Source organism: Haemaphysalis longicornis, unplaced genomic scaffold (assembly GCF_048455015.1).
Source record: "Haemaphysalis longicornis isolate Haplotype H1 unplaced genomic scaffold, Haemaphysalis longicornis Haplotype H1 scaffold_2, whole genome shotgun sequence".
In the NCBI taxonomy this organism is placed as follows: domain Eukaryota; kingdom Metazoa; phylum Arthropoda; class Arachnida; order Ixodida; family Ixodidae; genus Haemaphysalis; species Haemaphysalis longicornis.
Window position 1 is genome coordinate 99182591 of NW_027526295.1, and position 14582 is coordinate 99197172.

The 14582-nt window shown below is 46.5% G+C and overlaps 1 protein-coding gene across 1 annotated transcript; it reads left to right on the forward strand.

Annotated features, from left to right (window-relative positions):
* Positions 1 to 1567: 1567 nt before the first annotated feature.
* Positions 1568 to 14012, forward strand: LOC144168182 (neprilysin-1-like). Its single transcript, XM_077697217.1, has 2 exons — positions 1568 to 1840; positions 13269 to 14012. The coding sequence occupies exons 1-2, from the start codon at positions 1613 to 1615 to the stop codon at positions 13584 to 13586; spliced, it is 546 nt and encodes a 181-aa protein (XP_077553343.1). The 5' UTR covers positions 1568 to 1612; the 3' UTR covers positions 13587 to 14012.
* Positions 14013 to 14582: the final 570 nt, after the last annotated feature.

The window sequence follows — 14582 nt, forward strand, 5'->3', positions numbered from 1 at the left end:
TTGTTCCTGAATCGTCGCACCGCTTGACATAGATCTTTCCACCTCTACTCCAGACGTACTTCCAACCAGCATCTTTTTTCTTGGAAACGACCAAGCCCAAAAGGCGCCGGAGAACGGGACAAAGGTGATCATTAACGAAGACTGGTGAAGTAGATGTATTTCCAAAGTCTGTACTGCTTAGTCGCAGTTTCCTCCTCTTTTCAAGCAACGCATCTCTTTTTTGCCGTCTACTGAACTGCACAACTATGTTGTAGGGCTTAGAATTTGACGGAACACGATGGCATGCTTCTATGTCCTCGGCAGTGACGGGTACTCCGGTGAGTGTGCCCAGCTTACAAACAATGTCAGTTACCTTTTCATCCGGCCTTTCCTCAATTCCCTTGATTTCTATGTTTTTGTTTCGCGAGTATTGCTCCGAAAGAAGTAGGCGGGACTCGGCGTCAGTGAGGCGTTTTTGGGTGACCTGTAATTCGGCCTGTAACTCTGTTTTCATTTTTCAGAGCGGCATTTTCCATTGTGGCAGTGTCGTAGTTTTTCCGCATTTCTTCAAAGACGCCGTTCATGAATTCCATGCTCCGAGTATGCTCAGAGAGCTCAGTTTGAAGTTCAGTTCGGAGAGAGTTTAGCTGAGAGACTTCAGTTCGAATAGCCCTAATTTCTGCGCGTAAGTCTCGCTCTACTGCCTCTCGTGCAGCTTTAATTTCAAGGCGGAGTTCTTCACGCAAATCTGCTTTTTTCTGTGAAATGGCTTCTCAGTGAAAACTATCACAAGCACACGCAATACAACAAGGAATCGGCAGCAGCGGCAGCAGGCAGAACCCAAGACAGTTTTGCTAAAGGAACAAAAAAATGCTGTTCACCAACCTGCAAAGCATCACAGATATGCGTCAGGCTGTGTACGGTGCGCTGCCACTGCTGCCAAGAAAACGTGGAACGTCGCCTTGGTCCTTTTTAAGCAGTCGCTGGTAGCCGGTGGCGCCGCGTAGGATGCGCAGAAGCAGAGCCTTTACACCCAGGGCGCAGCAGCATGGTCGCATCCAGAAACTGTACTTGCAGATGCGCGTAAATGCAAAGCATAATGCACCGTTGATCATTTTAACCATTTTTTTTCTGTTGTTAATCTTTGCTTTCAGCAGCTTTGTTATATTTGTACAATATTTGGGAGGAGTATATGACCTGCGTATTTTCATTGCGATAGTTTAAAAGTTTTCTTTTGTGCATTCTTGGTTTTTTTCTCGGAATTTCTTTTGATCAAGTACGCCCCCATTTACGCTGTTATAATAAATTGAGTTAATTCACCCAATTATTCATTCTGTAACAAATGCAATGCATTACGCGGCTGGTTCAATTCGATATTTTAAGTGCAGAACTTTAGGGTCGTTGACTGTGCTGTTATTAAGAAATGTGCATTTTTGTGCAAGTGCGGGCCCTGCAGCCAGCGCCTCCTATCACCAGGGGGTAGGGTCCACATTGTTCAATGGGTGCCGAACAGCCTAGTGACTCTTTTTATGCGAGCTCAACTGCGTGTGTGGACGATGCTCCTCGATGGTGGCGCAGGTTCCCGGTGAGAGAAACGAACGCTTACTACTCGGTGCACCGAAACAGCGTACGGATGCCGGCGCCCATTCTCCTGGACCCCCTCTTCTCGACGACGGCTCCGGACGCACTCAACTATGGAGGCTTGGGCGCCATTTTGGGCCACGAGGTCATGCACGCGTTCGACAGGGGTTCCATCTATTACAATGCGGAATGCCAGTACGGCAACTGGTGGACCGCCCACTCCATGGAAGGATACAATTCGCGGCTGCAGTGCATGCGACGAATGCACGGCATTTCCGACGTAAGCAGCGCTGGCGCGTTGTGCTTTTACTCTGTAGCATTATTAGCCTAGTACCCCACATCCAGTAGCGTGTGACGCCCTGCATTTCCGTAAACATATGATTTGGTGCTAGTGACGCCTGTAATGATCATATTAGAATAATCGGATGTAATTGCTTGCTTGGACAGAATTTTGAAAAATAAGAAAAATAGGAAAGAAATATCGAGAATGGCGGCACGCTTAACGCCCTACATTTTCAGAAAATGCACATTTGGCAGAACTAACACCTGTAATCGTCACAATAGCATAAATGCAGGTTGGACGAAGTTTAAAAAGGCCCTTCAAATTCACAAAAATGCAGATTACGCGGAAGTATTACCTGTTAATCGTTATAACAGCGTAAATGGAGATTTGGTCGGGCAGAATATAAAAAAACCGAGAAATTTTACTGTAAAGCGCACACACTCTAGACCAGCGGCATAAGAATACTGCGCATTATTCGACAATTCTCTGAAATTCGGCGGATTTCTTTACATGCAATTGATTCTCCCGGAGCAGAAATACCATCCACTGTACTGGCAGAATTATCGCGTGAATGTCTTTCCGATTGTCCTTTGCGGACAAGAAGTACCTGTCAATATCGCAGGAGAGTACACATGCCCTGACGCCATGTATCGTCATAACTCGAGGTGGCCTCGATGCAGCTTGCCAGCAACCGCAAAGTCTGGCACTCGCATGTTGGTCATTATGACAACGCCCGTGGATAACTTTTGCGTTACTGGTGTGCGTGATGTGAGTATTGTTTTTTTACTCTATCACTGTTGTTTACTCAATAAGAAAACAGCTGATGGCAGCACGGACGAGGCACACTTCATCAATTATTTCACAGTACGACAATGCAAAATGCGTTGGGTGTTGCAGCCGGATATGCCTGCTTAAAGTTTTGCAAGGGAAGGCATATCTATGCTCCTAAAACACACCAAAAGAATGAAACACATCGTAAGGCGGTGCAAATGCATTCATTTGGGTTCAAGTAAGGCGAATTCCCAGCTTTCGAAGCGCGGGCTTCTAACAGCCGGTGAAATTATGAACTCTTCACTGTGGAGATTAGCATGGCGACGCCTTCACTAAGAAAAAACACTGAAGGGGTATTAAAGGGCCTTCGGAATGTTAATCTGAATGACAGTAGGACGGAAGAGAAGAACCGTAGCGTGAAAAAGCTGTAATTTGTTTGCGCTGACGGGACGGCATTTCGCATTACACTGATCCAAGGGGAACCCATCATCATCGGCACCATTAGCTCTTCAGCGACTGTTTTCGAGGAACTCTTTCGGAATATCAGCACAGTCTCGCGATGATTCACAACCGAAACATGTAACGGCGTCTTCCGGGAGAGGGTTTGGATTTATTAGCTCTGCATGCTCATCATGAGGACAAAAATTACGAGTACTATCGCGCCCAATTTGACTCGCAACAGGCGAGCGGCCGCCGCAGCTGCTCCCCGGGAGGCGGTGGCACCTTGCAGCGAAGCTTTCGAGAAGAATAGGGAGAGGGGTCAGCTGTTCCGATACCCATCGGCATCCCCCGTGCGTACCATTGCTGGCTTCTTTCCTTTGCGGCTGGTATAAGTTGTTACCTCAGAAGTTTTCGGGGTGGCTTACCTCATCGCCAGCTATAAGTTTTATCATTGGCTGTAATGCTCTTATGCGCATTTGCGCAAGCCTTCCAGTTTGGCAATAACAGGGCGTCACGAAATATCGATAACGTTCAATCTTCCACACAAAGATAACTGAAACTCTGGCTGACCGCATTTTTTTACTTACTGCTTCTGCCTCTAATAATGACAATGCCTCATGGTACGAAATGCACTATTATACTTTCAGCTACGTCACTGATGGCCACTACGCCGCTATGCTTGCCTTACCACAATGAAAACCTATAAGTGCCGTAACAAACAATAAGGTAAGAATAAAAGAAAATATGCGTGACGCTATCTTTCAGGGAACCGTTATCGCCTACTGCTTTCTATTGGTCACAGCGTCACTTTCAGGCTGACAAACGAGAGGAGAGCACAAAGCACTGATGCCAGTTTTTATACTCCCCTTTCAATGCCCTTTTCGGCTGCATTGTTCTTTTTACAGCAGGCCGCCCCATGTTGATTGATTGATTGTGGGGTTTAACGCGCCGACGCAACGCAGGCGATGAGGCGCGCCGTAGTGGAGGGCTCCGGATTAATTTGACCACCTGGGGATCTTTATCGTGCGCCGAAATCTCGTACACACGGGCGTTTTTGCTTTTCGCCTCCATCAGAAAAGCGGCCGCCGCGGCCGGGAATCGAACCCGCGACCTCGTGCTCAGCAGCGCAACGCCTTAGCCACTGAGCCACCGCGGCGGGTCAGGCCGCACCATGTCAAGAGTGCCTTATAGTGAACGTGTGCGCATTGTGCAATTATGCTTGAGATCTTATACGGAGCGAGAAATAGCTGCATTAACTGGCCGATCAACGCACACAGTGAACCGCATTATACAGGCTTATAGAAACGAAGGGAGAATTTGTAACGCCCCTCATGATCGTCGCCCTCGCGTTACCAGCGCCATTGAAGACGAAGTTTTGTGTGCCGCGGCTTATGCTAATCTGTTTGGCACTGCGGAGCAGCATGCTCAACTTGCAGGTGTTTCAGCTTCACTTACTACTGTGAAAAGAAGGTTGGCAGAAGCCGGACTAAGGAGCCGTGTCGCCGTGTCGCCTCTTCTATCCGACGACAACAAAGCAGGACGCCTCAGTTTTTCGTCTGAGCACAGCACCTGGAGCGTTGACGACTGAAAGCAGGTGGTTTTCTCGGACGAATCGACGTTTACCACAAGATGGGACCAGAAATGTCGCATCTGGAGTCCTGTGAAGACTCGCTAAGAGCCGGAATACATACAAGAAGGGGCCTCAAGCGGACGGACCACCGTAAACGTGTGGGCCGTCATGTCCAGAGATGGACTTGGCGCACCACGCCGATTTGAAGGCTCCCTAACTGCAGAGAAGTATTCCGTAATCCTGGAAGATAAAATGATCCCTTATGCCCTAGACGGCCCATTCCCTGACGGCGATTACGTCTTCCAGCAAGACCTGGCCCCTGTGCACACCACAAAAAGTGTCAACAAATCGTTAACTGACCGCGGTGTGCGGCAACTTGAATGGATCGCTAAAAGTGCCGTCGTTAATTTTTAATTTTAATTTTTAAGATGATCAGCAACAAAGCTTTTTAAAAAATACGTTCAATTACAATATCCAAGCTACCGTTCATTTCGCAGTAATATCAACGAAAACAATCACGCGTCACAATTGTGGAGTCGCAAGGCTGCGCCAAGCTGAACTACATCGGGAAGTGTCATGCGCATCCCATTACGAGCGCGAAAGGCTGGGGGTTGCTGATTCGGGGGTTGCTGATGATTATCGGAAGAGCGGACCCCCACTACCCACTTCTCAAGTGCTGCGCTGCAAAGCGCCACCGCCTCCCGGGGAGCAGCTGCGGCGGCCGCTCGCCTGTTGCAAGTCACATTGGGCGTGATAGTACGTCTAAGCACTCCCCGTAGTTTAACTGAAAGCTGCATATCCAGTGTCCAATTTCGGAACGCACTTTTCATTTCATTACGACGCATTAGTGTCCAATACGCGTATCGGTCCTGTAGTCGTTATCATTTCTTCCTTTTGCGTTTTTTAAAAGAAAAAGCTTTTGACAAGACGATGGCGTCCTGTGAAAACACAAATCACCAGCCTGTCTACGCCCACTGCAGGGCAAAGGCCTCTCCCATAAATCTCGAATTACCCCAGTCCTGTGCTAACTGCGACCAATTTATCCCTGCAAACTTCTTGGTTTCATCAACCCATCTAACTTTCTGTCGCCCTCGGCCCCGCTTGCCTTTTCTAGGGATCAACTCTGTTACCCTAATGACCAATGGATATCTTGCGTTCACATCACATGCCCTGACCCCGTCAATTTCTTCTTTTCAATTGCTTCCTTCTAATATGCCATTAACATGCGTTTGTTCCATGATCCACTCCACTCTCTTCTTGTCCCTTAATCTTACACCGATGATCTTCCGTTGCTTTCCTCGTTGAGGAGTCTTCAATTTAGGTGGAACCCTCCTTGTGAGCCGCTTTTGTTAAGATGGCAGCGCCTGCGGAATTTCTGTCGAAACCTCCCCTCTCGTTGTAAATCTGGGTGCAGCTGAACTGGGAAGTCGAAGTTGGCAATAAAAATAGCTTCAAGGTTTAATGGAGAAATAATCAGTGCAGATTCAATGCAGGTGTACAAGTCACTAGACATCACGTTACACAAGGCGAAAGACAAGCGGCCCCTTACTATCTCCTCGATTTCTTTATCATCTTCTAAACTATACGGCTGCCGACTTCCAAAACAAGGCGCTTGGAATCATTGACCACCTGCTTAGAAGTCAAAAGTTACCAATTGTTGTGGGCGGCACCAAATACTAGATTGAGTCCCTCCTCTGGAAAGTCTTTGTTTGGGATGAGAAGCCATTTGATGACCAACTTGCCATTTGATGACCATTTGACGGGGCGTGGAACCGGCGCCATGGCAGCGTCGCTCACGCATGTGTTGATCATTACGCAGGTATTCAACAGCGGTGCCTCGTATCTCTGCGCATCTGACAAGCCACTGCGCGGGATATGCAAGTGGCCATCGGCCGTTGGCAACTCTACTTTCCGCCGGCAATTCGAGAAGACTGCGTCCGATGTTGGCGGTGGTTTCTGCAACCTAGTTGAACTCGGATATTTCCCGCTACCAGCCAGCGAACCTTCGGCTGCAAACGACGGCGTCTACAGTGTACATAAGGAGCACCGCATCACAAGACCATCGGGGTGTGGAACCGACGCAATGGCAGCGTCGCTCACGCATGTGTTGATCATTACGCAAGTATTCAACAGCGGTGCTTCGTATCTCTGCGCATCTGACAAGCCACTGCGCGGGATATGCAAGTGGTCATCGGCCGTCGGCAACTCTACTTTTTGCCGGCAATTCTAGAAGACTGCGTCCGATGTCGCCGGTGGGTTCTGCGACCTAGCTGAACTCGGATATTGCCCTCTACCAGTCAGCCAACCTTGTGCTGCAAACGACGGCGTCTACAGAGCACCTCATCACAATACCATCGGGGCGTGGAACCGGCGCAATGGCAGCGTCGCTCACGCATGTGTCGATCATTACGTAGGTCAGTCATTGTTCTGCTTCTAGTAAGACAGTGCTATTTACACTGGCGGTTCCACCCCGTTTGCTGTTTTCAAATGCCTGTTGTCATTCATGCTCCCGCAGACATGTGCGGTGCAGAAAACATCGCTTTGGGTTGTTACGTCGTGCATCATTTTATCTCTCGTTGCTGTTTGTGTGCGGTGATACTGAACTTAACCCTGGACCGATGGAGGCTGCTGTGGAAAAATTGATTTAAGGCACGAATGAAATCAAAACAAAACTGTCGGATATCGAGTCATATCAGGTAGAAAACAATGTTGCTATGGAGGCCGTAAACAAACGCCTAATTAACCTAGAGGAACAAATTTGCAAACTTCAAGAGCTGCGGAATGGTGTAGAAGAGTACACTAAAACAATTTAATTGTAACACACCAAACTCCAGATTCTGGAGAGCAAACTAGACGATTTAGAAAACCGAAGTAGACAATGCAACCTGGTTTTCTACGGTGTAGAAGACACTGAGGAGCGTGAAACCTACGAGTCAGCGAGAGCAACGTACACTAGATCACTGAAAGTCAGTCTTATCTGTTGACGATTGAACGCGCACACCACCTGGGTAAATTTTGGCCGGGTAACTGCCGCCCTATAATTGTTAAGTGTGCGACGTACAAAGTCAAGGAATGCGTTCTAACCAACGCCAAAACATTGAAAGGCAGTCCCATTAGCATCTCGGAAGACTTCTCGGAACCCATTAGAATGAAAAGACAGCAGCTTTGGGAATATGTTTAGAAATTACGGAAGGAAATTGATAAAGTAAATCTTAGGTACGACGCACTTTATATAAACAAAACTAAGTATATTTATGATGAACCAAGCGGCGAAGTACAGCGGGCTACCTGACAAGAGAAACCAAAAAAATGCAACCTGTCATTTTTGGTCGTCAATTGCCGAAGCGTTAAAAACAAAGTAGATGAGCTTGCCAGCCTTATTAACGTGACAAATCCGTCAGTAGAACTTGGTACAGAGTCATGGTTAGATGCTGATATTAACGATAGTGAAACATTTCCTCCAAATTATGTCTATTATCGGAAAGACCGTAACGGCCATGGAAGGGGGCACGTTCATTCTTGTAAAAAACAAAATCAACTGTCGCCGACTGGATGTTAACGTGGGAATATGTGAAGCTTTGTAGGCCCAAATTAACCTCAGAAATGGTGTGAGTTTATCGGTGTCTTGTTTCTACCGTCCGCCGGGTAGTTCCGATCAAATGGTTCGAGACTTCGTAAAGGGAATTGAACTTATTCAGGCTGATAACTTGGTTATAGGAGGCGGCTTTAACTTACCTGGTGTAAATTGGTCCCACATAGCTGCTTTGCAAGAAGGGCGAACCGCACTGGGTATCGAGGTGTTTAAAATGTGCAGCTCATTTTCGCTCTCTCAACTGGTGTGCCAACCAACGAGTGGCGAGAATATTCTAGATTTATTTTTGACAAATATTTCGGCAGGAGATTGCTTGCCGCAGGTGCTGCCCGGCATAAGCCATCACAAAGCAGTTTTTGTGAGATGTCACTTGAGTACGCGCGAATGCCAGACTCCGGTAACCGACGCATTTATAACTATCAGAAAGCTAATACTGCTGAGATTTCTCTTTCCCGTGACAGGTATTATGACGTTTCCGAAACACTTTCCAAAAGTTGTGGCGTTCAAGAGTTGTGGGAAGTACTCAAAAGAAACATTTTTGAACTGCATGATCAGTACGTACCATCGTGGGTATTGACATCGCGCCGTAATAAGAATAGACCATGGTTCACTAAAGCAGTTCGTCATAACAGTAACAAAAAGAAGAATATTTATGCGGCTTTCAAAAGAAATCCTAACTCGCGTTATAAAGTAAAATGGGACGCTGTGACGAATGAGTTTAAAGAAGCCGTTAAGAAAGCCAAAAAGTCGTTCTTTTTTTCTTTTAACGAGCGTGTTGTGAACTGTCTGAAGGAACTATGGCGATATATTTAATCAAATAGAAAGGACCACGCGTCGATTCCTACTCTGGAATGTAATGGTGCATTGGTGTCTGATAGTCGCGAGAAAGCTACATGCCTCAATGCGTTCTTTAGTTCCGTTTTTACTGAACGGCGGCCTGGTACTGATAACTTTGGATCTGGCTTTTTTGTGCTGAACCCATGGGTGATACTGAGTTTGATATACGCGGGATCGAGCAACTGCTTTTACGTTTGAAACCGTCCAGTGTCATGGGGCCCGATGAATTACCTACAGCGTTGCTATCGTAATGTGCAGCCGTGTTATCAAAATATTTTCGAATTCTTTTTTCGAGGTCCCTGAAAGAAGGAGTTCTACCACATGCCTGGAAACTTGCAAACGTTGCGCCATTGCACAAATTGGGACCACGTAGCCTCGTACCCAATTATAGGCCTGTTTCTTTGACGAGTGTAGTATGTGAGGTGTTCGAGCACGTGCTTTTTACTCGCATTATTAACCACTTAAATTCATTCTCGCTGCTTAGCCCGCAACAGCATGGTTTTAGAGCTGAATTTTCTTGTGTTTCGCAACTAACAGAATTAACTCATGATATTGCTGGTGCATTGGATCGAGGTTTCCCTGTGGACTGTATTTTTCTTGATTTAAAAAAAGGCGTTTGACGTTGTTCCTCACTCACTCCTCCTAGAAATATTGGCGTGGTATAACATAAACCCTGAAATTGTTCGTTGGATACAAGAGTACCTGAATTGCCGGAAGCAGCGTGTTGTCGTAAATGGTCAGCAGTCTGAAGATGTCGATGTAAGTTCGGGAGTACCGCAGGGTTCTATTTTGGGCCCACTATTAGTGTTTATTTTCATTTTTGATATTTGTAACGGTATTTATTCTACAATACGATTGTTTGCAGACGACTGTATATTATATAGAATTAGTAATCACTTCGACGACTGCACCGCGCTTCAACATGATTTCAATAGACTATTTGATTGGTGTAAAAATTGGGGAATTCAGATAAACCTACAGACATCTGTGTACATGTGCTTCACGAGAAAGAAAACGCCTCATGTTTATTCCTATACCATTAATGGTACATGTCTTAACCAAACGTTTGAACATATATATCTTGGTGTGTATCTTACCTCGGACTTGTCTTGGCGCCATCATGTAAATTAGGTGTGTGCGAAAGCTTGTCTTGTTTTGGGCTTGCGCAACGCGAAACGTTTTCCAGTGAAGACTAAAGAGTTGCTGTACAAGACCAATGTTCGCCCCGTACTCGAGTTTGCTTGTACGGTATGGGATCCACGTATCAAATCTGATATCCAGAAACTAGAAAGAGTTCAAGCTACTCGCTTTGTTCTCAAACATTACTCAAGGAATTTCAGTGTATCTACAGCTAAGCGCAGACTAGGTTGGGATTCGCTTCAGCGTCGTAGGAGAGTAGTCAGACTAAACTTTTTTCACAATATATTTCATAACAAAACACGGATAGACAAAAGTTGTTATTTAATGATTCCAGACTACGTTTCACTTAGGACAGATCACTCCTGTAAAATAAAAGAAATAAGTTGTAGAACCGAAATGTTTAAGCATTCTTTTTTTCCCAAAACTATTAGTGAATGTAATAAGTTACCCAAAAATGTTGCGACAATTATGTCTAATGATGTATTTTCGTGTCCTTTGTAGTGTATCTTCGTTGAACATGCCGGGTTTCGGCTTGTCATTGTGTTTGAAGTGATATTTCTGTTCTGCCTGTATTTTCTATAAATTTCTATTTTTTCTTCCCCCCCCCCCCCCACTGTAATGCCTTTAAAAGACGCTGTGGGTATTATGATAAATAAATGAATCAATTACAACAATCAGGTTCAGCTCAGGGAGGTGATCAGCTTCTTCGTTCAGACTAAGAGGGGAGTCTGCCATGAAACTGTAGACGTTGCGTATTTGTTGCCCGCCAGTGTCCCGAACAGTGCTTGCTTCCAGGATGTAACAACAGACCAGTTGTACGAGTGCGTCAAATGGGTGGAAAAGAGGCTCAGTGAAAAAACTAATGCATTTCCCCAAAGACCGGTTAGTCGACCGAAAAGTACTGACAACATATCTGGACACACTGCCCGCGCGTGAATCCGGGCTTCCATTGGGTCAAAGCGGTTACAGGAAAATCGCGAATAAAACGAGCGGTTTTAGTTAAGACAGTACACTCATAGATGATGAAGGAGTAAAATTGTATACCTTTATCTAATAAAGTCTTCTTCGTATACATATCGTTCGTAGATGCGTTTACTTATTGCGCGAAAAATTGTCGCATGGGTCCGTTCTTGGTTGTGTATTTGGATCTTGGAAGATTCCGCGGTCGAGTGGATGCATTGCAAGCCAAGGTTAGACCCACTTTTAGCGAAGGTTTTGGCGCACTTTTGACGCCCTTTGGAAGTAAGAAAGCTCTCGCGCTTCTATCAAAGTCCTTTCGGAAGGGTTTGTAAAGGTTTTCCTTTTTTGCTTCAAATGACTCAGCACTTAACCTCGTCCGCATTGCCAAGCAAAGATATAACTTCACACGCAAATCTAATGTCGTTCAAAGTGAATGACATTGGCTGTTAATGACATTCGGCTCGGCCGAGCGCGTCTACACGGTGAAACAAATGTCATTTGATTGTAACAGCGGTGCTGAATGGCGAGCTCGTAAAACCGCAAATTTATATTTCAAGCGCATCAAGCATGGTTTTCACGCATAATATTTAAAAAAAACGTACCAAAGGAACATTTTTGAAAAATCAAAAATAAGAAAACCACCGGTTTAGGTGACATCAGTAGGGATCACAAGCCGAGACAGTTCCGCTAAAAATCCGAATTAGGGTAGCGCGCGGAGTGGGGCGAGATTGTCTTTTTTGTTAGTACGTGTTTGTCCTTATTTGAACCGCAGCACAAAGAAGAAAATTGGACTTTACTGACAGTTTTTACAAACTATTTTTTGGTTTATTACTAAATTTTCCAGTCTATAGTGACGCGCCACTGCTCTCGAGGCTACTCATTTGTCCACTAAGTGAGGTCCGGGACCTCAGCTAGTCGCTAAATGACTTCGCCTCAAATGTCAATGCGTATTTTCGTGTAGCGCCGAATTAAAGATATTTAGAGCGAATAAGATTTGCTCTAAATGTTGTTTCATCTGCCGTGTGACAGGGGTGTATAACTTTGCTTCTTGCCTAATTGTTGTAATTGGCGTGCTCAGATTGCTCAATCATTCCCAGTACGTTTCTCTAACGCGTGAACTGCCTGAATATTTTGTGCTCGCGAATACCCTCGCGCACGCCACAGGCGCACTGATGCCACCACGGAACCACCGGCACGCGTCGCACGGCGCGGCCGGCTGCGGAAACATTGCGACGGTTCGGCCGCGACGTAGCGCTGGGAGCTGGAGCCACCACTTGTTACCACACTCTAATATGCTGGTCAACGCATACACGAAGTGGCTTGCGCGGTAAAGGAGCTGATAATGTGGGCTAAAACACTACTATAAAACATGATCCCTGTGGCTAGTGAAAGCGCCCATGAAATATCTGCCGGGGTGGTAAGCCTAACCATCTCCTGCAGAGCCAGCCGGCTGTCTAGAGCGCTTCGCAATTGCCGCCATGAGGCGTTCGTCTCCCCAATGACACAAGTCGTCAGGCTACACCGACTTCCGTGCGCGCCTCGCGCCCTTTTATGACCTAGGCAGAAGCTACCGCACGCGGAATTGTCCACGCCAGCGTAAAAAATTGCACGCGCAATGCCGCAAAACGCGAAACGCGGTGCACGTTTGCTGGCACTGATGCAACTCACTATGTCAACGTTTCATCAGGTTCCTCCAGGTATCTGCGCTGATTTTGGTTATGCGCTGTTCCGTCAACTCCGGCGACAATGGTTTCCATTCCCATCAAGATCCCAATCTCAACTCAATTGCTATGTTTTCAGGAGCTAAACTGAAATTTGGTTTTCCAACCTCAGCTCTTTGAGGCGCCAGAGACTTGCGGGCTGTCCGTCGGACATTTTGTGGGCCATTCGGAAACCAGTTGTGTGCCGTCTCGCTTCCTCTGCCTGCATTTGGTCACTGCTGTTCAGACAGTTCTTCAAAGCTGCTTTATTGTGTGTGTGCTTAGAAAACGCCTTCTGTTGCTTTCAGTAGATCTAACCGCGTTAGAAAAAGCTAGAGTTCTTTCGAAATGCGGAAGGTGGCGTTTTGCCTTTATGGACCATTCAAATAAGCGCTTCCTGCACCCCGCTTACAGGAGTCGATCGACTCGGAGATGCTCCCCGACATTGCTGGACTCGTGGCCGCGCACGACGCCTACTTGAAGTTGAGCCCCACGAAGCGACACCAGTCCTTCCACGGGTTCCCTTACAAGGATGAGCAGCTGTTCTTCATAGCGTACTGCGTGAGGTCGTGCGACAACACCCCCAACAGATTGGTTCCGGGATACGCGTCACGGCGGGACCGTTGTCAAGTCCCTCTCCGAATGATGGGAGCTTTCGGGGAGGCCTTCCGCTGCCCCGCGGGTTCACCCATGTGGATCTATAATGAGTCGCGTCGCTGCACTTTCTGGTAATAGGGACTTGGTCCTGTTGTAAAGTGGTGACCTCTGTTCATTGCTTCCAACACCCACCCTTTGAGCACTACAGCAGTGCATCAACGCGATCCCCACCGGCTCCGAGCGCTGCAAAAACGCCATCCAGGACTGCCCCCACACAGGCTTCTGCCTGGTGGGGCGGGGGCTGCCAATTGTTTTGGACGTGGTTTTTTTTTTGCTGGGGTTGGCGGTGGAAAAGGGCTGGTTGAGTCTACCAAGGGAATGTCACGGTAAGTGCCTTTAGGGCAGTCTTGCGCCTGCGCGAGAGGTTGGGATACTAGTAAGTGCTTTATAAGTGTTCTCAACTGTTCACAATAGCCACTTATCAGGCGTTTTTTTATTGTTGCAAATGCATGTAAAATTTCGGCGCCGTTCATATCCATGTTCACCAGGGTTATTATCTATCACCCGACAATATATTCTATTGAAAAATCTTTCATCGTGTAGGCAACCCGATAAACGTCGTCATAAACACGGGTCGAGTGAAACTGGAGGGCGGCGACATTTCAGATTTGCTTTCATCTTCTGCTGTTTTTTAGCTGAAAAAATGTTCTCTTTGTGCGAACATGCATCAACCATACGACACACGACAGTAATCTTGACAAACAGACTATGAACAATTAAGAGGCAAAACTAAGTTCTTGCCCCTTTTGGCCCCTCTCATGGTAATTTTGGAATTTGCGTCGTAAAACGGTGCTAACTTGTTTTGCGGAAACCTTATTTAACAATAGTAGTACAAAATCTGGCTTCAATACTACACACAATGGCGGGGTGCTTCTGAGGTGGCAAACACGCAATAGACGTCTTGGAATGACGCCAGATGTCTCAAGGCAGGCCCTTTGTATTAATTACATGATTAAATAGTATGTGGTACATCTTTTTATGGTCGGATTGATTGATCCATTGAACTAATAACCCCATACGTCAATCGGGGTTACCGTTGGGCTGTTTTTTTCTGATTGGTTACTGCGAGTT